At 52.5% G+C, this 23,674-nt stretch overlaps 1 protein-coding gene across 1 annotated transcript; it reads left to right on the top strand.

Moving 5' to 3' along the window:
• The first annotated feature begins 18,062 nt into the window (after positions 1 to 18,062).
• LOC107289198 lies at positions 18,063 to 23,116 on the top strand. The gene is made up of 5 exons (XM_015817902.1): positions 18,063 to 18,080; positions 19,673 to 19,814; positions 20,511 to 20,682; positions 22,186 to 22,327; positions 22,898 to 23,116. The coding sequence occupies exons 1-5, from the start codon at positions 18,063 to 18,065 to the stop codon at positions 23,114 to 23,116; spliced, it is 693 nt and encodes a 230-aa protein (XP_015673388.1).
• Positions 23,117 to 23,674: the final 558 nt, after the last annotated feature.

Here is a 23,674-nt window from a genome sequence, read left to right as displayed (position 1 = left end):
GCGGGGGAGGCCGGGCGGGGGCCGGACCCCCCGGACCCCCCCCGCTCGGTCCTCTCCCCCGGAGCCCCCCCGGCCTCCCCCCCCAAGGACAGAGCGGAGGCGCCCGGGGCGGGGCGGGGCGGGGGCTGGTAGGCGACAGCCGGGCTTTTCTGCGCGGCCTGGCGGTGTGGCCGAAGCGGGGACGGGCGAGGCTGCTGACCGCCTGGCCCAGGAGGAGGCCGAAGCTGCCCGTATCCGTGGCCTCCCTGCCCGGCGCCCCTTTGCCACCTGCCCTCCTCCGCCCGGGAAGGAGCCTCGGAGCTGCCGCGGGATCCCTGGGAGGAGGAGGAGGAGCGAAGGGCGGCTGGGGAACATGGGTCCTGGAGCGAGAAACCTCCTGACAAGTGAGGACAATCAACCAATGGAACGGAAGCTGCCTCCAGAAGCTCTGGCTGCTTCATCCCTGGAGGGTTTGAAGGCGGGACCGGACAGCCGCTTGTGCGGGATGGCCGGCCCGGGGTCTCCTGCTCGAGCGGGGGGGGGAGGGCGTCGGACTGGAGGACCTCCGAGGTCCCCTCCAACTCTATTCTGAGTTTAAAAATTGAGTCCTCGGAACGAGTCCCGAGTACCCAAATCCTCTGCAGCCCTGGAGGGGGGAGGGGGAAATGGGATGCGAAAGCCGCCGGGCATCGGCTGCCGCGACTGTGCTGGTACCTTATTGTGCATCATCACAAGCTGACCTTCCTGGTAACTTGAGGTTGTAATGTGGACACTAAATCTTCTAACACCGTTTTCATGGCTTCTGTGAAAAACTCGTTATGCTGTTTTATCCTGTTAATGTTGCTTCTCAAATTAGGTGTGAGAAATTGTAACCTTCCTGGTCATTATATTTTACAGTATCACTTTTCTCCAGTCTAAACTTTAAATTGCACATTCGACGGCTTTTCTTGAGTAGTTAGTTTAGAGATACTGCTGAAATTCGTAGTAAAATATAGCTGATAGCCAGTGGGGTCCACGGAGGGAGGTCAGGCCCTTATTCAGGTGCTTGGTTCTCCTGTGGAAAAGAGCTCTCCAGTGGGTGCTGCCTCTGGGCCACCGTGACCAACCAGCAGAACGTGACTGGCCATCTTGCTACATTATTTGGGATTCTTTTGGCCCTGCAACCTGCAAGGAATCGGATAGGATGCTCCTCAAGGGATCCTCAACTACCTGAGCCCACTGATGGAGACTGTCTGGTTGTCTGCAAATATAAATTTTATACAAATTTTAAAAATAAATAAGTTGGAAATGGTATCAAAGAATTGTTTTGATATATAGAGGAGTACAGAGGTAGCCTTGAAAAATATGCAGCAGCTGTTAACCCAGAAAGACAGAAGGAAGAAACTTTAGATTACCTTGCCTTGGCTCTCTCTGGTATAAGAGGGAGAGAGAGAGAGACTGCCAGGCTTTCAAGATTCTTGGTGCTCTCGGCACTCCTGCTGTCTTCCCCATCGACTTGGCTCCTAGGAAGCCTCCGTGTAGTTGCTCATAGGACCTCCAAATGCTGCAACTGTCGTAATTGCAGTAAAGTCCATAATTGCCACTTAGCAAGTGCCTGAATTGTGATCACGTGACAGAAGAGATGTGGACCTATAAGGACTGGTCATAAGCTTCCTTGTTCAGTGCCGTTATCCCTTGAAATAGTCACTAAACAGGAATGGTCATAAAGCAAAGACAACCTGCATCCCTCTTTTTCTGGATGTGCATGATCTTTGTCCTATTGTTTTCCTGCTTTTAATGTTGTAGAGCCATCCAGATTCTTGTGCAGTTGCTCAGTCCCTAAATCGAATGAATGAATGAATGGTGGGTCAGTGCCCCTCACATTAGTGAGCTGTTGCAGAAATTCCACAGCTTTTGGGAGAGTTTAATCTGAACATCCTTCTCATGAACTAATTAAGTCAGAGCATTCCCCTTTGTGTTTTAACTTTGGCAACCTTGGGAGTAATGCCCCTGTTTGAATGTTGGATCAGGCAATCCTTCATATGAGTCTGTTTTGGGTTTTACGTGAGGCAGGGCTATGCTTTTTCTTAAATGTGATTTGTTTGTCATTGCTCAGTTGTGCACTTCAGGTGATTTGTGCCACCCTCCAGACTGACCAAACATCCTTCCCATTCAGCGTAGCCTTTGGATCAGAGGCAAATGAGTGTTGCTCAGGCTTGTGTGCACTTGGCTAGAAATGTCCTGTTTCCTTACCAATGGGTTTACTGTTTACTGTACTGTTTACAGTTAAATTACGATCCTGTTAACCGCTCTGAGAACATGTTAAAGAGGAACCTGTAATTCTTAAATCAACACTGAAAAGGCAAATAAATGGGTTTCATGATTTTGCAGCCAGAGGAACCTGGAGTGAGAAAATAACAAGGCTGTGCAGCTCTCCAAATTGGAAAGAAAGAAAGTGATTAAGGGTGATTAACAACTCCCTCAAGCAGCTCCAGCTTTTTCCCAGAGCCCCCCAGCTCCCACGGTAGTGGCAGACCAGCGCTGTGTGGCTCTCATGTTCCTCCACTCTCCAAAAACCTGCAGTGAATTAGAAGACAGAATAAATAAATGTGTTTGGTTGAATAGTAGTTTTGCTGACATTAAAAGTCCGTGAGAATCAATGTTTGGGACACATTTTTAATCAGGATCACTTGCCTGTGATCTACATTTACCAATACGGTAGTTTCTCTTTTAGACAAGTAAGAAAGAAATGGTTGCCTCCATTTTCCCTTGTGTGCCATCTTGCCATAACAGAAGGAGCAGCCAACCCAGCAGCACCAGACATGCAAAAGCTTTCTTCCGTGTGAAACACAGCTCTGCCGTGTGTTTGTATGTGTGTCCTGAGTGGATGGGACAAAGAGAGTGCATTTTGAACTCTGGAAAAGGCCAGAGGGTGATGGATGCCAGGCACGGCTGGCTCTTTCGCTTTGCAGGCAGGAATGAAATCAACTTTTCACAGAAGCCTCAGATGCCTTTTTGAGATAAACAGTGTTACAGAGGCAAAAGGAAGGCCGGCTCTTGACATACTTGCATGTCAGTAGTAAACCTGTCTCTGATGGCCAAAGGAGGCCGGGATGGAAGTCCAGCCACAGCAGGGCTATCCAGGGCCTCCATTATTCCTCTCGCTGCGAAGAAACAAAGCCCCAGGGCCCTGCCGGTGCCTCTTTCCTGCGATGTCCCCACAGCATTCCTGAGGTCCCCTGTTCCGGTGCTTTGCGAGGGCAGAGCAGAGGTGTGCAAAATCTGCTAGGCCAGTGGTGGCGAACCTATGGCACGGGTGCCAGAGGCGGCACTCAGAGCCCTCTCTGTGGGCACACGTGCCGTCGCCCCAGTCCTAGGCCTTCAGCTGGGTTTTATAAAACCTTTTTGCTTTAGGCCTCCGCCACCATGTGCAAAAAAAAAAAANAAAAAAAAAAAAGTTCAATCAATCACTCAATTTCAATTTTTTGCAGGGAAAAAAAAGATCTTGCAAAGTTGGAATTGATTGATTGCACTTTTTAGTCCCACCCAGTCTGCCGTTATCACTGCAGCCATGCCCACCCAATGGGCCATGCCCACCCGGAACCCCACGATGCATAAGTGGGTTTTGGGTTGCAGTTTGGGCACTTGGTCTCTAAAAGGTTCGCCATCACTGTGCTAGGCTTTGTCCTGGAGGGGCGTCAGGACTGAGGTGACTAGATAGGGGGGACCTGAAGCAAAAGAGGGAGCAGCAGATACCACCAGGTTTTTTTACCCATTCGAGGGAGGGGGGAGGCCCCTGGAACTAGCCCTGGTGGGCAAAGGCCATTCCTTGGCTGAGTCTGACCAGAAAGGCCTCTGGTGAAATTGGGGGGGGGGGGGGGTTGCAGTGCAGCTTTGCTATTAGCCAAGAGCCTGAAACATCGGAAACAAATGCGGGGCTCACAGTGCAACCTGGATGTGAAAGTCACTTGCCTTTAGTTAAAGGCAGAACCTTCGCCTGGCATTTCTTGAGCACATTTGACAGGATTTGGGGATGCTCTGCTTCAAAGGGTAGGCTTCGAAGAGGATTTTTCCAAATAACTGGGGAGGAAGCAGTTATTTCGGCTGAAAACACCTGAAATGTCCCTTGATGGTCTAAGAGAAAAGGCTAGCAAAAGACTTTTTTCCCCAACTTCTTCCCATCTTCAAATAGGGCTGGAAATTCTGCATAATTCCATAGGGTTAGGGTGTCTGACGGAGTCCCCCTCCCACGAATGCCCTGCAGCTGCGCCAGAGCAACCGGCACGGGCCCGAAGCCCAGCCGCTTTGAGCCTCCCACGACCTCGGCCGTCCCAGCGCCAGCCCCGGGCTTGCCGCTCGCCTGCGCAGGGAGCCGGCGGGAGCCGCTCTGCAGGCCTAGCGGCAGGGAGGGGGTCGTCCCCGGCCAGCCCTTCAACGTCCCGCTGGCAGCAACCCGAGGCGCTCAGCTCCGGATGCTCCCCCGGCAGCTGCGCCGCACCGGGGCCCGGAGGAGCCGGAGGTTTGGAGCGCGGAGGCTCGTCCCGCACCTGCGCTCCCCCTGCCGGGCGGCGCAACCACAACGAGCCTGAACTTGTCGCGGGATGGGAGCACGAGGCCGACGGCAGGCGCGACCCGGGCAGCGGCGGGACCCCCGGGCGAGGAGGCGTGCCCGCCTGGCTTTCGGCCCCGCTCGCTTCCCCGCGCCCGTGAAGCAGCCGCCCCAGGCTGGAGGGAGCGCCTTCCCTCCGGCGGGCCGCCCGTGCGGGCCCCGCACCTCCTGCCCTGCCAGCCCCGAGGGAGGCGGCTGTAGGGGCCCGGGGCGGGCCGAGCAGAGCCGCGGCGGCGTCAGTGGCGGCCGGGCGCCCCGCCCCGTCGGGGAAGGAGCGGTATTTAATCGGGGGCCGGTCGGGCTGCGGCGGCAGACACAGGCGACTAACCCCCGCGAGGGGTTCGAAGAGCGGCGGCTCAGTCCCACCTCGAGTCTGGAAGCCGTCGCGGGGAGTGGGCAGCGCGGGCTCCTTCGCCGTTCCCGGGCATCTCTCCGGAGCCCGTCCCGTCTTCTGCCGCCATGAAGCGCCAGTCGCCGGCCAGGCAGAATTGCATCAGCCGCTGCCGCCGCCTCCTGCCGCTGCTGCTCCTGCTCTTCGTCCACCTGCCCGGCGCCGAACTCGGGTCGTGCTGCCCGTCTGCTCCGCCCGGGCGCGGGGCGCGGCTCTCGCTGGCCAGGTAAGCGCGCTCGCTGCGGCCCCGAGAGCCTCCGATCGCCCGCGCTGGGTGAGCTCCGCTCCGCTCTGCTCTGGGCAGGCTCCATCCTTCGCACTCCGGCGGCCCTTTCCCGTATAGCGTGGAAGGGAGTCCCGGACGGGAGCCAGCGGTACCGGGAAGACCCCCCCCACACATACACACACATACTGTTAGTCGGGAAATTCCGCGCGCTGCCACGAACAGAATTTTCCCGGGCGCAAACCGGGAGGGGAGCTGGGTACAGGAGCAGTCGGGGGCTGAGGCCCGGAGCCGGGAATTACAAGCTTTTTAAAAAAACCTTTTCAAGGGTTAACACCAAAACCACACCAAGCCCTGGAATTCAGCTGAGCTGCCTTCTTCACAAAGGTCTGGTGCACACGGGAGCCAGCCTGGTGTGTGCGTGCGTGCTTGTGTGCATGCTCCAAGAGTTCCTTGAGGAACCCCAATGGTGGTCACACTTCTTCCCTCCCCCAATTGTCCTGTGCAGATGCCGGGTGCCAGATGTGGACGGGAGAGGCTGGATAATGGGCACTTGCCAGTTGGGCTTGCTGAGTTCCAGAGCTTCCTTGTGTACTCTGGCCATGACCCAGGACCTTGTTAAGTGTCCCCGAGCCCTTTGGAATCAGTGGGTTCAAACTTAGGTAACTCTCGGCAGATTAAGAAAGCTGGAATCAATTCTTAGTTTGGAGTAAACCCACCTGCAGAACATGCATAGGCTGCTGTCCTTTTGACCCTCAAAGCATGACCGAACCCTAATATTGAATGTTATTTCACATTTAGACGTTTCCTCCCTTAGGCTGTTGGTCTGTTGTGGAGTTCAGTTCACTAAGGAGTATCAAAAAAAAAAAAAAGGCATAGAAACAAGTTCTAAAAATCACCCTGAAACCATTGGAATGCCATAGCACTTCTGCCACCAATGATGCAATATCATTACAAAATGAATCAGCCATTGAAACTTGGAAGTCTTCTATCTAAGGGGTCCGTTTTTTACATTTGAAAGCGGGAAAGGAGAAGGCGAGAAAGGTCTTCCAGGGAAGAGCCCTGGTTTGTCAGCCCCCCCCCCTTCCTCACCCATCCATGTTCTCAAGCGGGTCAGCTTCTGGGGCACAGCTGGCTGATGAGGGACCTTCCCCCCCCCAGCCTGAGAGGGAAGGCACAGCTGAGGCCCTCCGCTGAAGGGAGGTTCCCCCCCCCCGTCACTGTTGGGAGGGAAAGTGGGGGCGGTGCAAGGGGGGAGATAATGGGGTTCTCCGTCCACCCCTCCTTGTTCCTCCTCCTCTCCATTTCTTGAAGGTGTTTTGTGCCTGTACTTTATGTGTTTCCTAGCAATGGCAGATGCTCCACTTCCAATAAAAATATTTGTCCTTTTTTATTTTATCTTTCCCCCCCCCCCCCGGCAAAAAGTTGGTGCCCTATTTAAGTTAAGCCACCATTTAATTTTCTTATATGGATAGACAGTTGTTCATTCTGTGTCCTGAAAATGCTTCCAGAGTGCAGCAGATGATAGCAGGCAGTCTTGTAAACAGTCCCTACTTCTTGCTCAGTTGCACACACCTCAGCCTGTGCCAATGGTATCAGTTGAATTGCCTTCTCAATTCAGCCAACCCCCAGGGCAGACAGGGCTGATTCTCGGAGCTGGGCAGACTAAAGCATTGGCTCTTCTGTCGGGCAGCAGCGCAGAACGCTGGACTAGCGAGAAAGGCCACGTCTTCCTAGGCTGCAGGTCGTAGGACTCCTAAAGCTCTGGTGGGTGCCAGCTGTGACTGAACAGGAGCTGGACTGCAGTGTGTCTGTCGCCTCTCACATTACGAGTGGTACAATGAGCTCCGCAGGTCCACAGAGGAAGCAGTGGGTGCAAGACCAGGCTTGCTGGAGCCAGCTTCTCATGAGTCAGGGCAACCTACTTTCTTGAGCTGAGTTGGTGTGCTACCTTAAACATGGAGAATAGCAAGTGCAGCAAGCTTTGCCTCTGAATGCTTCCCTGGTTAGCATCCAGCTTAACACCCTATAATCCAACTGACATGATTCCGGATCTCCTTGCTTTCCGTCGCGCCCTCAAGACATGGCTTTTCCAGCAAGCGGACCTGACCTAGGGAGGATTTTATATGGGGTTTATTTCTTTTTTAGTAATTTGACAGAGACACAACTTTAAAATTTGATTTAATTCGGTTTTATCGGGGGGGGGAATGTATTTATGTTTTGTTTTAAATATGTTGTGCGCCGCCCTGAGTCCCGTCGGGAGAAGGGCGGCATATAAATTAAATTAAATAAATAAATTAAATAAATAAATAAATAAATGAGGGGTCTAGCAATGACAGACCCCGAGCAAGGCTTTGGCCACCCTTTGGTCAAAGAATCAGGAGGAGCCTGGTCAGATCTTTTCGGACTAAAGACGTACAATACTCAGCATAAAGTGGTGCTCCCAGACACCTTCTGATTTTTGCCATGGCTCTCCTCCTAGAGATTAGCCTTTGATTGAGGTAAACGGAAAAGGATGCAAACAGAAGACTGAGTTTTGGCTGGCAGTGATGGTTTCCCCTGCAAAGATCTGGCTATTTACACGTTAAAAGCTAAGCATCATATTCTGCTTACTGAGCCCTCCATCCACCTCAGTGGAGATTTTCACCAAGACAGCTGGAAATGTTTCCAGTGGCTTCTCCGGCTTCCCTAAAGTCTGCGGGTCATTCCACCCGCTGCTCTGGCAGGAAGGTGCCGGGTTGCTGACAGAGCATTATGGGACGGAAGAGGAAAAGCCAGCAGCCCTAGTGCTCAAGCACTATGGTCAGGTCAAAGCCAAGGAATCACTGGCCACATTGTCTGGGTGGTACCACTGAATTAGGCGGGGTGTGTGTGTGTCATTTTCCAGGAAGTCTTTTTTTCCAGCTGCCCTGTGATTCCCTGAAAGATGCATCTGAAGGGGAAACAGGAGATGCTTGTGAATCAGTTGGATGTCCTCTTCAGCTCCCAGTTGAAGGGCTTGGTGGGGGGGGGGAGGGTGATGCAGGGAAAGGGACAAGGAAGGAGCTTTCAGTGGTTGGCTGCGCCATGAGAGGGGCACAAGAGGGCACACTCCGTCTTCCTTCCTCGTCTTCAGCACAGTCTTGGAAGGCAGGCATCCTCTGCTTTACAGAGCCACACAAATCACAACCCCACCACAACTCTGCCAGCCCCTCCCTAGGTTTTGGTGAGCTATCTGAAGCGGTGCTAACTATGAAAAGCCTCTGTGTAAGCTGGCTTGGGTGTGCAGACTCACGCCTGTGATGCAGCTGGTGTTTGTGCACGCTCTCCTTGGGTGGCTACCAGTGTACGTGTCCTGTGGCAGGTAGCTTCTTTTCCGCTCTGCACGTGCTCCTCCCTCCTCGCTTTGCCCTCTGGCCATCTCCCAGGCTCTCCCATCTCTTCCACAGCCCAGGCTCCCTGCCAGGGATTCTGTCCTTGGCCTCAGCTTTTTCTCGCCTTGGCCTCCCCTTTCCAGCTGGCCTACCATCTTCCACTTCCTTTCCTCCCTTTCTGCTCTTCCCCCCCTGCCCCCTGCCCTTGCTGCCCTGGAAGGAAGGCGGTTCAGTCGGCTGCATCACTGTCTTGAGGTCTGAAAGGGATTAAGTGGCAAACCCAGTGCCAGACTTCATGTGGGGCTTGCAGAGCTCCAGGGAGCAACTGGTTTTCCTGGAGATCTCCATCCCAGGGGCATCTCCTGGGTACAGCTTAGGGATAGGGTTTGCCTCCTCATTAGCACTGTTCTGGCCACCGAGGATAGGGGAGAAGATACCCTGCCCCCTGCTTTGAAAAGAAACAGAAAGGAGAGAGTTCTTCTTTCCTTCTTGCATATCTGGGGACCCTCTAAGCCAGAGGTCCCCAACCTTTTGGGCACCAGGGACCGGTTACATGGAGAAAGGTTTTTGTGCGGACCCGGAGAGTGCGTGGTTTTATGTGCTGCCTACATCCCGCAGATGGGGCTTTGCTTGTTTGTGCATACCAGTTGCTGGCATTGCCGCGGCCCGATACTGGTCCACAAACCAGAGGTTGGGGACCCCTGCTCTAAGCGTCTCCTCTTCCTTTCTTGCAGGAAACCGTGGGCCTCAAACCACCGTTCTACCTGGCTTCCGAAGAGGCTATCCAAGAAGAACGGGCTGCCTTGGCTGGCTCAGAAGCAGCCTGGGATGGCAGGCAGCCTGTTCCCTCTCCGAGAGCTCTCCAGGCTCAGACTGGACCCCCTGCAGCTTGGCTACAGCCCTCTGCCTCGGCCTGCACTGATGCCAGCGCTACGTCGAAAGCGCCGCGCTGCCCAGCTAATGCGTGTGGGTTGTGCTTTGGGCACCTGCCAAGTGCAAAATCTCAGCCATCGGCTTTGGCAGCTGAAGGGCCAGTTGGGACGCCAGGATTCCTCTCCCATCAGTCTCCATAGTCCCCACAGCTATGGCTAAAGTCAGAGGGTGGTGCCAGGACCAGGAAGGCACCTGCTCCTCGCCCTGAACATTTCCAGCAGCCCCCTCCTCCTCCTCAAGGCCTCCCATGCCACCCACTAGTCTTCCTGCTGGACCTACGTGTAGGGCATTCCCCTGGTGGGTGGGTTGGGATGTGGGCCTTGAGAAAAAGCCAGTGTGGGGCGGGGAACTGCTGCTGGAGGGGCCTGAGCAGCAGAAGTCCCAGTTGTCATCTCTCAGGAGTGCATTGGGTGCAGCTGTACAATAGCCTCGCTTCACCCTCTATAGTGGCAAGTGGGAGAGGAAAGTTTATCAACAGATGGGATCATTCCATATTAACACTGGTAGCGTCATAGAAGGAGAACCCGCTTTGGCTTTCAGTGAATCACTCTCTTCCCCGCACGCATTCTGAAAACTAATAAAACAATCTAAGCATTGATTTTATCTCTGCGTGCACCACCTCAAAGCTTGGGCTGTAAGAGAGGATGAGCCATGTCAAAAAGGAGGCATCCCTCCCCCTCGGAACGGTTCATGCAGGGGTGCTGCTGCTATTGCCTGGATAACGTGTGAGCGTGTAGCTGTACAAGTGTGGTCTGAGAAAGTGAGACTGGTTGGGTTTCAAGGGAGGGCATGCACAGCCCCTTCTCTGTGGCTTTGGTGCCCCGCTTGTGTTCAGCAGGCTTTCCCCACAGTGGTGCGGATGAGAGTTAATGCAGGGTGCGTTTGAAACCCAGAGCTGTTCTTTGGGTCACTTGATATGCAGCTTTTTCTCCCAACTGCCATGTGAAGGTAGAATTGTGTGTGGAACTGCCCCAGCAAAATAACCTCAGATAGTGATCTGATTAATGGCTCTGGGGTCCAGTGCAGGCGATTGTGTCTTGTAGGCATCGAAAAGCATCTGCGGGCATTTCTCCATAACAAAACCTGCCCTGGGAAAACTGGAATGTTGAATCTTAATAAAAGATGTGAAGAAGACTATTGGCACTTATGTTGTGTTGCTCAACAGCAGCTCTTGCTTGCTGGTCTAGTTCACATGACACTTGGACCAGGCTAAAATAGGCTTTGTAATTTGTGATTCAAGAGTGTATAGTAAATCACAAAACTTGTTAAGCCATCATAGATTTATGTGTTTGGGCAGAGCATGTGATAGAAACTCAAATAAGTGTGTTGGGTTAGTCTGGGTGAGGTGAACTTGGAGGGGGGAGGCAGAACACTTGGGGGAATATACTGGCATTGGAAGGCTCAGCGCCCCTGAGGCGGGTTCTGCCTGTATAAACTCCGTGAAGACTTGAGCCACAGACTAATCTGACCATCTGGAAAATCTGCCTCGCTGGTCAAGGGAAGGGTCAGATGGAGCAGAGGTGGGTTGGCTTCCTTGGAGTGCTAGGCAAAAGTTCTCGGACAGCAGAGCTTGTCCCTGGGTCCAAGGGCCACGACTGCTTTGCTGGCTAAGGGCTTTCTGAGAACAATCAGTCAAGCAGAGGGGCCGGGAACTGACTCAGCGGTTTCCTGCATCAACAGGAAGATGGGCAGGCTCACCTGGCAGGGAACTCAGGAGGGTCCCACCTGGACTGACTCACCTGGAGGCTTTCCTCAAATCCCAAGTCGCCTCTGCTCAGAGGCCACGATCAGGAGCCCTCTTACTTGGGAGGATTGCCCCTCCCCCCCTCCTTTCCAGCCCCAGCTGCCTTCCCCCCCAATCTATCCTGCTTCTGTAATGTCCCAAAGATCTCCCGCCCCCGCCCCCTTCTGCAGACTGGAAGAGAACTCTGTCCTAACTGGGGAGAATCGCCTCTCTCTGTTGGACGCAGACTTTCTGCTGCGCTGCCCTTCCTTGATTGACAGGTCTCATCTGCCCTTCTGCCTGCGGGTCTTTCCTTTGACGCCCACCAGTTGCCTTCTCCAGTTCTTATAAAGGGAGTCTGTCCTGCCGCTAAGGGGATGGCCAGTTGCCTGGAGCCCCAAAGGTGTTGGGTGCCAAAGCCGAGCGCTTGGAGGTGTTGCCGGCACGAGGAGGAGGGGCTGGCAGGGAAGAGCGCTCTCTTCTCGGGTCGCCTCTCCGGCAGCTTCCCCTGGGCGAGCCTCTCCCGGCACCAGCAGTGTTCCGTGAATTGGGGGTGGGGGGCAAAAGAGAGCCGGTGTAGCAGAAGAGCGAAGGCTCCGTTGACTGGGCTGGTGGGCAACCCCTCTCCCTCCTCCCGAGCTCTGCTCCCAGGCGGCTTTGAGGAAAGATTGGAGGGAGAGAGAGAGCGCGATGCGTGCGAACCTTCCTCAGTCCCCGAAGGAAAGGCAACGTGCGTCTACAAGCACCTACGTCCTGTACACCAATGCAAGGTTATTTTCGAGAGGGACTCGGCGGCTGCGCGTAGCGAGGCTGCAATCGAGGCCCCAGCGGCGGAATGGCTCGGGGCTCATCCGGCGCAAGAAGCAGCCCGTGGATTGCCCTAAAACCCGCGCAGGAGCGAGAGGAGCGCAAAGGCGCTTTCTAAACTAGCCGATTTTTATTGGGGGCGCCCCGTGTCCTTCCGCTGCTTTGCCGCGGCTCCCGGTTCTCGGCCGTTCCACGCGGGAGCCGCGGAGTCCGGGAAAGGGAAGCGGGCGCCGCCCCCCCCCCCCACGACTCCTCGCCCACCCCGCTGAGAGTACCACGCCCCCCTCCGCGCTCCTCCCACCGGCCGCGGGGAACGCTCCCTCCCCTCTCTCTATGGTCCGGCTCGCGGGCGCGTCATCATCGCGCGCCGAGGCGGGAAATTCGAGGGAGGGCGGCCCCCCCCCGGAGGTTCTGGCCTTGGCGCGATGGCCCGGCGCGAAGGGTGAGCGCAGTTCGGGCTCGGCAGGGGCTCGGCGGGGTGGGTGGGTGACGGCCTCCCTTCGGGCAGTGACTTGGGGGGGGAGGGGGAGGGAGGGAGGGGCTCTTCCTAGAGGGCGGGCTCTGGAAGTGCCCCACTCACGCACCCACACACACACACGGGCAATTCGGAAATAAACCTCTGTTTGATTATCAATGACAGACACAACCTCTTACAAGGTTTGACACCCCAAAGGAACCGCTTCAACAGTTCTTGGGGGCGCCTAGCGGTGCTTGGGCGAGCATTATATCGTGAACCAACACCGCACCGGAAGCGGTGCCAGAGAAAATCCCACCAAATGTGAAGGTGCCAAAGGGGCACTGCTAGTGAAGTTCATGGAGTGCGGTTCGACCATCAGTTCCTGTGAAACGTTACGAAAACTCAGACGAGCCATCCAGAACAAGCTTCGGTGCCTGCTGACCTCCGGTGTGGTGTTGGTTCACGATAATGCTCGGCTGCACACCGCTCGACACAACCAGGAACTTTTGAAGCAGTTCCGTTGGGATGTTTTTGATCACACACCCCCCATAGCCCAGATTTGGCGGCAAGCAGTGGCGACTAAGGAATTTCAAATCTTGTAAGATGTTGTGACAAGTGCCTCAATTTGAATGGCAATGATGTCGAAAAGTAATGTAATGTTGTAGTTTTCTAATGTGTATAATAATAGTTCTGTATCTGCGACTCTGTCATTGATAACCAAACGGAGGTTTATTTCCGAATTGCCCTCTGTGTGTGTGTGTGTGTATGTATGTGTATGTATGTATGTATATATATATCAATCATACAGTTTGTTTTACAGCTCATCATCTTCAGGCAGCGATGATGAATTTGAAAGATGTAAGTATGCAAAAGTTAACCTGCAGAAGTACAAAAAGTACTTTTTTTGGAACATGACTTTCACTTCTGTTTGCCCATCTGCTTTCTTTCTATTACCGGCAGTCCTCGACTTACGACCACAATTGAGGCCAAAATTTCTGTTGCTAAGTAAAAAATTTGTTAAGTGAATTTTGCCCTATCCCCTCCTATCTGTTGTTACCGGAAGGTTACAACCTGCCCTCCCGTCTCCATGCAGATCTGGGCCTGTGTCCCTTGCCTCACACACACAACCTCAGTCTTCCAGTGAGGGTTCCCTAGTACTCGAGCTGCTTTTGCAGCATTAGGAGGCGCTCGGCGCCTCTGGTTAGTCAGGGATCACCACACCTCACCCATCCACCGACTGCACCATGCCGACAGTCATTCCTCTTTCACCAGACGGTTGTGGCCAAAATTATACAACCCAAAGACTCAAAAATAAACAACCCCCCCTGGCTTTCACTGGCGGGAAAGTTGAGTAGAGTCACACCCACCGCTAAACTTTCTCTTATGATGACTAGTCCCGTTGCAATTAAATCCATCCAGTTAAATCCTCCTGGATGGTGATAAATGTGGATTAAAAGTTCATGCAGATGGTTGTTCCCAGAGCATTCCAGATCTCACTGGGGATGGGGGGCAGAGGGAGTGGCAGCCACAGGGCCCCACAAACCACAGACAGCCTAGTCCAGCCCTGCCTCGGCCACAGCAAAGTCCCTCACCTCCACATGTACACAGTGGAAAAGGCAGCCCTCGTCTGCATTCCAGCAGCATCAGCCCTCCTTGCCCGGCAGCAAAGTCCCTTCCACGGGCCAAGAGGGACGTGTTTCTTTGGCACTGGCCTCCCCACGGCACGGAACACTTTCTTTGGGAAGCAGCTGATCCGCACACGGCTGGTGGCCCCACAATACAGCTGCCAGCGCCAGTTCCCACGGCCAGATCCCTGCCTGCAACCCAGAGAAGGGAATGGACCTTAGGCACCACAGACAATTCCAGCTTATATTTGGTGGGTTTCTCTGTTTTAAACTTGGGAGCCACCCAGAGTCTCTTGTGTCAGATGGGTGACCATATATTTCAAGATGGCGGAGGGGGCAGGAAGAGATCTGGCTGGGCCTGGAAGGGGTGGTCCTTTCAGAGCTACGTCCAGCCGGCGTCACCTTGAGGAAAGGAAGAGGAGAGGCTGCCTAGGAAATGGTCAGATAAGAGAGGCGGAAGCCCCCAGTCAGTCAGTGGCCAAATAAATTGAGGAAGGACCCGCCTAAAGATCTGGCAAGCCAAAGTGGCAGGCAGGAGTTTGTCCTTGGAGGCTTGCAAGGGTCTTCAGGTAGCCTCACAGCCAAGTAGGCTCAGCTCAGCTGGTCCCGTTTCCCCTCTGGTTGACAGCTGAGCCCCGGGTGTGGCATCGCCCAAGAGGGGAGGGGAGGGGAGGTGTGTTGATGGCCATCCTAGAATTGCTTGTGGCCTTCAGAGGCACTGCTCCCCGGTCGTAAAGTTGGCCCTTGGGCTCCCAGGGGCACCCTCGGTCTCCGTGTGCCTGGCTCTGCCCTCCAGCTGTGGTGGTGGCGGCGGCCCTCCTTCGACCTCGCCAGCAGCCTGGCGCCCTCCAGCTGCCCTTCCCTTTGCATTGCATACCTCTGCCCGTATAACGTGGGTCCATTGTGCAGCCGCTGTGTGATCTCTTAAGCTTTCTTAACATACAAGTAGTCTTCGACGTACGACCACAATTGAGCCCAAAATTGCTGTTGCTAAGTGAGACATTTGTTAAGTGAGTTTTGCCCCATTCAACGATCTTTCTTGTCACACTTGTTAAGTGAATCACTGCGGTTGTTAAGTTAGTGACATGGTTGATAAATGAAACTGGCTTCCCCATTGGCTTTGCTTGTGTCAGAAGGTCACAAAGGGGGAATCCCGTGACCCTGGGGATGCTGCGACCGTCGTAAACATGAGTTAGTTGCCAAGCATCTCCATTTTGATCACATGACCACGGGGATGCTGCGACCCCCGTAAGTGGGAAAACCGGTCATAAGTCGCTTTTTTCAGTGCCCTTGTAACTTCGAACAGTCACTAAATGAACTGTTGTAAGTTGGGGACTGCCTGTGTCCTGGTCCTTGACTTACGTGTCTGAAGGGACCCCCTCCCCTCCGCCCAGGTGGCTTCCGCTCGTCTACCCCCGCTGCCTGCAAACTGGAAATGGCTGGCCCAGCACAACCTTTCCAAGGGGAAACCCGGTGGCCTCCCCGTTAGGCCCGAGGGAGCCTGAAAGGGGAGTGAATTCTTAATTAATTTGACTTCAGGTTGTCCTTTGGAGACTTTAATCGTTTAAGGGGACTAACTTTTGTTTCCTTCTGTGGCTTGTCTTAGTTTTGTCTAGAATGAGGACGCCCAGATCTGCTTCCTGTTGCACCCCAAGGAAAAGAAACAGCAGGTGCGTCTGAAGTTTTATACTTTACATTGATTTGGATTTTCTGAAACATACTCAGTTTTAAACATTTTAAGATCTGATTGAACAAAGGTGTGTGATTTTAGTAAACAAAATTTTAAAGGAGCCATTTTAATTTCTGCATACTTTTTGCAGTTACCTTAATAATTCTGTAATTTGTTTTTTTTTTTGAGCAATGTATATAGCCACCCATCTCGGTGGCTTACAACAAAAACAAACAGTTAAAAACAACAACTGTTAAAAGACAAATGCAAGTAGAACCACAACTGTGGGAGTGACAGTAAATACATGGCCATAAGACTAAGAAATGTTGGGAAAAGTGCAGTGTATTTATTACCACCCCCCCAACAAGGCCCTTTATGAGGGTGGAGGTTCGTCCTCCGAGCTTGAGGGTTGGTTTCCGCTAGGTAGCATCTTCAATGTTCGGAAACCAACCCACAAGCTCGGAGGACGAACCTTCACCCTCACCCTACACTCGCGCTGCAGATGTTCGCCACCCTTGCAAGGCCCTTTATAATACTGCAGGCCCTCCGTCGGTTCAGCTGATTTTCCAGGCGAAGTAAAAAAAAAAAAAAAAAAAGGATTTTCTCAGGGGTTGCATGGAAGAGATCGCCCCAAAATGCACAATGAGCCTCAGGACAACAGTTATGGCCAAATGGACTGTTTATTCCACATTTAATATTTAAAACTTTATTACAAAGATTAAAGTGAGATTTGCTTGCCTGCTCTTCTAAATGTAATCTCAATATGAGCTAAATGCTTTTAACAATGGTAAAGAAAAGTCAAGCAGATAGGATTTTAATCTCTTAAATTAAGGGAGGGAAGGACACCCAGTTTTGGGCCCTGTGAAAGAAGGGAGGTTGGTGTAGGACAGTGAGGGCGAACCTTTTAGAGACTGAGTGCCCAAACTGCAATCCCAAATCCACTTATGCATTGTCGAGTGCCTGGTGGGCGTGGCTAATTGGGTGGGCGTGGCTGCAGTGGTAACGGCAGACTGGGTGGGACTAAAAAGTTCAATCAATTCCAACTTTGCAAGATCTTTTTTTTTCCCGCGTAAAGTTGAAATTGACTGATTGAACTTTTGTTTTTTTGCACACGGTGGCGGAGGCCTAAAGCGAAAAGGTTTTATAAAACCCAGCTGAAGGCCTAGGACTGGGGCGATGGCGCATGTGCCCACAGAGAGGGCTCTGAGTGCCGCCTCTGGCACCCGTGCCATAGGTTCGCCACCACTGGTAGGAGAAGGACTAGCTGAGTCAGGAGGAGAGGTGAAAAGAGGGATTTTTGTGGTTTGAAAGAGGGGTCAAAGAGGCCATCTAGGTCAAAACAGCCCTCCCTCAACAGGGGGGGAGGGATAGGGCACCACCTACGTCCAGTCTACAACACAAATCCTTTCAGCAGTTCCAAGAAGGATCCACACCCATTTGCACCACTCAGGTGACTTTCAGGACACAAACAAACCTCCAAATGGCCTCAGTGACTCTCTCAAAGAAGGCAAATGACCAGCTGTCTGCAAGGAATATAAATCCTTCCATTCCCCACCGTCCAGTCAGAGCTGAAGAAGCTTCTTGGATGAGAACTGAAACATCTTCAAAGAAAAACAAGAAAGTCCAGTTGCCTCATGAAAATAAGTACCTTTAGGGTTATCCTAGCATCTCTTGGTAGCCACAGTGAAGTCCAAACTCCCCCCCCACCACCACACTTATCTAACTGTAACCAAGTGCTGGCCATTAGTTGAGAAGATTCCTGAGCTTTTAGCAATAAATCAGTTACAGGTGGACCTGGCCTTTCGCGCCTGACATTTGGCTTCCCGCAAGCCCCAAGAGGCGACGAGGGGCCCAGGAGAAAGAGCGGAAGAAGGGAAGGGGCCTTGGGACCTCTTTCGGGCCCAGGCAGGGCGGGTGGGTGTGCCTGGGTTTAGCTTTTCACAAGTACTGGGCTGCAGGACCCGGTAGCTTCCTAGGATGGAAGGGGGAGCGGGCAGTTGGACTTTTAAAAGTCCTTATTTGCTTTCAGAGTTTAATTCTTAATTCTATTTTTTTCTCATCTCTCTATCTGAAAAGATCAAGGGAGAAATGTTTTAGCTCTCCTGAGGACAAGTATGGATCTGCAACAAAAGGTAAGTGAGTCCAAAAAANGCTGCAGGACCCGGTAGCTTCCTAGGATGGAAGGGGGAGCGGGCAGTTGGACTTTTAAAAGTCCTTATTTGCTTTCAGAGTTTAATTCTTAATTCTATTTTTTTCTCATCTCTCTATCTGAAAAGATCAAGGGAGAAATGTTTTAGCTCTCCTGAGGACAAGTATGGATCTGCAACAAAAGGTAAGTGAGTCCAAAAAACCCCCACACACCTTTGGGAACAGGGCTTGGCAAAGTTTATCTGCTTTTTTCTTTCCCGAATTCTTAAGGGGGGACAGTGCTGATTCAGCGGCTCAATTTGGCACAAGGCAGCCCCGACTGAAGAAGTTTATAATTTTGAAATGCCTTCGTCCTCATTATGGCTGCTGGAGGATGGCACTTTTGCAGCCAGGCTAAAGGGCCACAGTCTTTCAGTTAAATTCCCTGGGAATTATGCCAAACACCCTCTCGCTGTCCCCCCCCCCAATAATATTACCTAGTCGAGGGGTCCGCATTGTTTCTGAGGAAAAGGTGCCGGCAGAGTCTCCTTTGAGGGGGCCCTGGTGCTACCTAAGCCCGGCTGTTTTCTTGCTGACGTTTCATTGCCCAATCTAGGCAACATCGTCAGTGGGGCTAGAAGGGAGTGGGGTTTGCCCTCAGTTTATATTAGAATGGATTGTCCTCTCGGTGTGGGTGTGGGTAGTCTTGGCGAGTCTTTGGTTGGACTGTTTACCGTTAGCTTGTTTGGCAGTTCGTTGATTGGGGTATTGCTTACCTCCTGGTGGTTGGTGTCAGGGCTGCCTCCGATCGATGCCCAGGGCAGGAAAGCCCTCCACAGATTCAGAGGAAAGAACTGATGGCAGCCAAAGTCAGGCAAGGTCAGAAGCAAAATCCGCGCAAAGAGACAAATCGAAACTAACCCCAGAGGGCTCCCCCCCCCAGAAGCCAGGCAACCGGGGTTCAGTCATTGTCCAGGAAGATGTTTTGGGAATGTCTCTGGTCCAGGTGCATCGCTTCTCTTTCGTGGGTGCCGTTCCCAGGATGGCTGGCCTTGAAGATGTCAAACAACCCGAGCTGGCCTCTCTTGAGTCCAGGCCTCCCCATCGCTTCTCAGAAATTCCACTTTCGCCTCCTGCACGGTCCCCCCCCCTCCCGTTTCCATGGTAGCTGGCAGCCAGCTTGAAAGAAAGCGAAATGCCCAGGCTGACATTTGGTTTGATCTAAGAGTCTCCTTTGTAGTTGGCTGTTGCCGTGAATTTGAAATAAATGAGACTCCAGGATCATGGGCCAACTAATTTTATGTAACATCTATGCCCAGCTAGGTCATGATGCCAAGCCAACTTTGGCTGATGTCATAAAACTGATCAGGGATCATGTGTGGATGAGGCACCACCAGGAAATGCAGCAGAACTCCAGGGAGGGAAGCTCTGCTCTGCTTACCTTATGGATGTGCCCAGTTTGGCTTAGAAGAAAAAAAATTGGGGGTATGGGTGGCATGGAAGTTTAATAAACAAATAAACACATTTTTGAGAATGTTTAATTGCATTGCAGATTCGCATCTTCTCCACACAGCAAAAGCCTCTGGTGTCGCTGGAAGGGCAGCTGCCTGCTCTGCCGGGTCTATTTTCTCCCCACTCTTGTGCAGCGACCCCGACACTGAGGACGATTCCGTCTTTGTCGGAGGCCCCCCAGGGAGTCTCTCCCAGCTCAGAGGGACCGGCCATCGCCTGCCTCTTGCCTCTCCTCGGAGGGGCTCTGCTGCTTCCTGGGGGAGGCCAGGCTCTTCTCTCCCCCAGGAAGGCGTAGCCCAGAGCCAGCGGCAGAAATCAAGGGAGCCGGAGAGCTCCGATGAGGAGATGGACAGCCTCGTTGTTCGCATGAAGCAAAGGATGTTCTTCCCCAAAGCCAAGAGGGCCGGGAACCAGCAAAGCCCCCGTGGTAAGAGACGGGCCCTTTCTTGGGCTTATTCTAGTGTGGGGCTTGGCTAGGCCATGCATACGTATTCCTACCCGCTGGGGAACAGGACGGCTTTGGTAGGTGGTGTGGTTGATGTCTGTTGTTCAGGATCAGAAGCAACAGGCCTCTCAGGGCTGTGTGCTATTTTGTGGGAGCCGTTTCTTTTTCTCGACTCCTATGGGAGCACAGGGCCCCCAGAAAATACACGTGGTGTACTCTTCTGGTATGGAAGAAGTGTGTGGTGTTGTGCCTCCAATAACAGGCCAAAGTAAAGGTGTTTCTGTACAATTTCCAGAGAATTTCAAGTCAGGGAGGGAGGAGTAAATCCAGCCCTTTTCGAGTCCACCCTGGTGTTTCTGGCCCTTCACCTACTTGGGCCACTTCGCAAATTATGATAAAGGCCCAGCTTTGTTACAACGCCTGTGGGTTTGTGCAGGCTGTTTCAGCTAGTCTCTTTGTCCCGCTATGTAGGCAGAGCTGCTTCCATACTCCACTCTGGGTCTCCTTGCTCGGGGTCTGGGAATGGAAGAGCTGTCTGGAGTTATTTAATCAGGCAGCCAACACGGTCCTTTGCCTTGCCGCAAGTTCTCCTGAGCAGCTGCTCCCGTTTGGTGGGCCAAGCCTGGCCAGGCTGATCTGCCGAGCTCTGTGCTGAGCGCTCTCTCTGTGCCCTTGCAGAGGAGAGAGGCCTGGGGTCTTCTCGTGAAAGCCCAGCCACCGCTGCGAAGAGAAAGGGCAGCCTTCCCTCGACACCCGGAATCCCTGCTCCTGGCACCCTGCGTTCCCTCGGGGCTTCTAAGAGCAAGGCCCTCGTGGATATTACTCAGTCGGTTACTCGGATGCAAATGAGGTGAGTCTCTACTGCTTCTTTACTATTACGTTGAGAGTCCAAATGGCTGGCCAGGTTTTCACACATCCATTAGGAGAAACTTTTTCACAGCGAGTGAAGAAAACCTGCCAAGTGACTTTGAGACTTTGTGGGAAACTTTTAAGAGTCTGACATCTGTTTCCATAATTTAGCATTGTTTGGACCTGGATCCTTCTAGATATATTTGTTTCTCTTGTTTGTTTATCAAACTTATATGCTGCTGAATAGTAATTGATTGTAATTGATTCATGCTGGCCAAAATAGAACTGTTGCATTATCAACAGATCAAGATAAAGTACAACAAATACAGTGCAATACCACTTTCTAAATCGCACAAATACGGTCCAAGGTAGCGCTCAGTTATTCCCCAAAGATCCTCCTCAGTCTTCCCCCTCATCTGGGAAGGCGTCACTGAGGAGGCCGGCATCATTTCTGAAGAGGCAGGAGAATCATGGTGGAAAAACAGCATAGTACGGCTTCTGATCTTCTAGGCGCCCAAGACATATACGGATGTCTGGTTCTTCTAATATTTCATTCTGACCAGTAAAGGGTTACTTAACAAAACAGAGGAACAGCCCCCCCCCCCCCAGATTTCGCACTGGGCCTGTCTGGGGCAGTCCCACTCCATCCAGGACTAGTGGTGGAGAAACCTTGTCACCAAAAGGCCCAAGACCCAAAGCCACTCTGCCTTGCTTGGGTTGGCTCAGAGTCCATTGCGCCCCGTCCAGGCCCTGGCAGCCTCCAGGGCAGTGAGGGAGCCACCCGTCCTGCAGAGCCGAGAGAGGCAGGCGCCCGTATTTATGCATTCCGGATAAGGAGGGAGAAGTGACGCAGGCACACGTATTCCACTAATGTAATAGGTCCCGGGTTACTTCCTGTCCATCCGATATCTGCAGAGAACTCTGGTTTTAGTTAAAAGAAACGTTTGCATCTTGAGATTCAGGCCTTGTGGTGGGACTGTTCTGATGAAATCTTACAACGGACCACAGTGAGCCAGACATTGCAAGGCCATGTTCTTTGTACCTTAAACTGCTATTCATCCCAAAACTGATTTTCCCCACAGCACCCGCAAACAAAAGAGGCAGTGCCTTTAATATCCCAGTTTTGGCCTGATATTTCTGTTGCAATATATAATATTTGGAATATGGGGGGAGAGAGCGAAATGAAGGAAATAGAACATGTCTCTGTGTGTACTGTGGTTAGAAGCAGGCTAATGATCATTTGTTTGAGGAAATCTAGAGCTTCTCTGCTCAGGCGAACATGGGTGGATCTTGAAAGTTGCTCAACCATGCCCAGATCTTCAGGAGACGTTCATTATTTTATTTATGTTCTCATTTTAAACCTGCTTTTCAGGATCAAACTTAAATCGGGCTAGAAAGCTCACAGCAATGCTTAAGGCAAGGGTGGCCATGTCCTGCCTCTTCCCCAGTGAGGAGAGGAGGGTGGGCTGCTCCTCCAGCCTTCTCTTGGCTTTTCCCTTCCCAGGGGACCCTGTCGTGTCCAGGGCTGCTTCCTGCAGGAGTTGTCAGACCCAGAATCCCAACTAGCAAAACATTTCCGGAGCAAAAAAGAAGAGCTGTCTCAAAGGCTGTATTCTTTTTACAACCGTTCTGTCTTTGAGGGAAAGGTAAGGAATCTGGGTTTATAGGTGCAGCTACCTCTAGCAGGGGGTCCATGTTGCCTGGCTTAACTTCCCAAAACCTTTGTTTCACCCTGGTTATCTTCTCCTAAGCCCAGTGGCCTCTGCCAAGAATTTGAAGCAGAAGCAGCGTTTGTTCTGGTTCTGGGCTTTGGCAGAAGACCGGCGAAGGAAGGCCTGGCTTCCGCCACCGGCCCAGGGCCAGCCAGACCTAGAGAAGGAGAAGTTCTCCCCCTGTCTCCTCCAGAGGTGGGGAAAGTTGGCCTACCTCATCCAAGCTGGCCATTGGGCAGCAGTACAGGCAGAACGGCTTGCTTGTTCCTAGTGGGTGGCTCGAGGGGAGCTCAGGGCCAAGCAGCGGTGGAGAAGTCCGCCTTGACCCGGCCTTTGGAGTCCCATCTCGGCCTTGGCCCCATGTCGGTGTCTGCTGCTGGCCTCCCACCCAGGTTTCTGCATCAAAGAACGTGAGGCTTTCGGAGCAAAAAACGTGTGTACTGGGAGAGCTGAGCCCGGCTGTTACAGTTTTGCAAGTCTCTTGTTGTCTGCCATTTCTCTCAGCTGCCAGAGAGGATGGAGATTATCTGGAACAAGAAAATGCAGAAGACAGCAGGGTGCTGTGTAACTGGCCAGGTGAAGGACCCAGAGACACAGCGTTATGCCAAGATAATGCTCTCGGAAAAAGTCTGTGATTCTGCAGGTAGGGCCTCTTGCTTCTCTGACTGTGGAACGGCTGTGGTCACAGACTGCATGGATGCGAAGGCCGACTCTCTTCCGTAGAGGAGAAGGTCTGTAGCTCAGGTTTAAAGTAGGGATCCTTGGCATCTCTGAGCTGGGTTGTTTTCTTGCAGTTTTCTTCATTCCCTAAACTCTGCACTGATGTTGTTACCTAGAGAATAGAATAAGAATAGAATAGAATAGAATAGAATAGAATAGGAGAAGAGAAGAGAAGAGAAGAGAAGAGGACAGAACCTTGGAGGTCTTCTAGTCCAGCCCTCTGCTCGAGCAGGAGAACCTATCTCAAGACAGGTGACTGTCCAGTCTCTTCTTAAAAACCTCCAGTAACGGAGCGCCCACGGTTTCTGAAGGCAAGCCATTCCACTGGTTAATTGTCCTGTCATGAAACATCTGCAAGAAATCAGCCAAGCTCAGAGAGCACTAAGGACCCCTCAAACTCTCCTTTAGCCTCTGTGAGGGAAGGGGGGATATGAAAGGTTCAGATATGAAAGACTTAAACAGGATACACAGTGGTAATGGAGAAAGAAAAAGAAAATATTCTCTTTTGTAAATGCAATATAAGAAAGTTATCCAAGTCACTCTTGGTTTCTTATTTGTACC

Source organism: Protobothrops mucrosquamatus, unplaced genomic scaffold, assembly GCF_001527695.2.
Source record: "Protobothrops mucrosquamatus isolate PMUCROS unplaced genomic scaffold, P.Mucros_1.0 scaffold655, whole genome shotgun sequence".
NCBI lineage: Eukaryota > Metazoa > Chordata > Lepidosauria > Squamata > Viperidae > Protobothrops > Protobothrops mucrosquamatus.
This window is presented reverse-complemented; position numbering and strand designations above follow the sequence as displayed.

Bases quoted from the DNA above. Each gene is read 5' to 3' on its own strand.
- LOC107289198 (XM_015817902.1), top strand. The intron at 19,815-20,510 runs GTAAGAGACGGG...GTGCCCTTGCAG, and splicing joins GAACCAGCAAAGCCCCCGTG to AGGAGAGAGGCCTGGGGTCT. The intron at 20,683-22,185 runs GTGAGTCTCTAC...TTCCCTTCCCAG, and splicing joins GTTACTCGGATGCAAATGAG to GGGACCCTGTCGTGTCCAGG.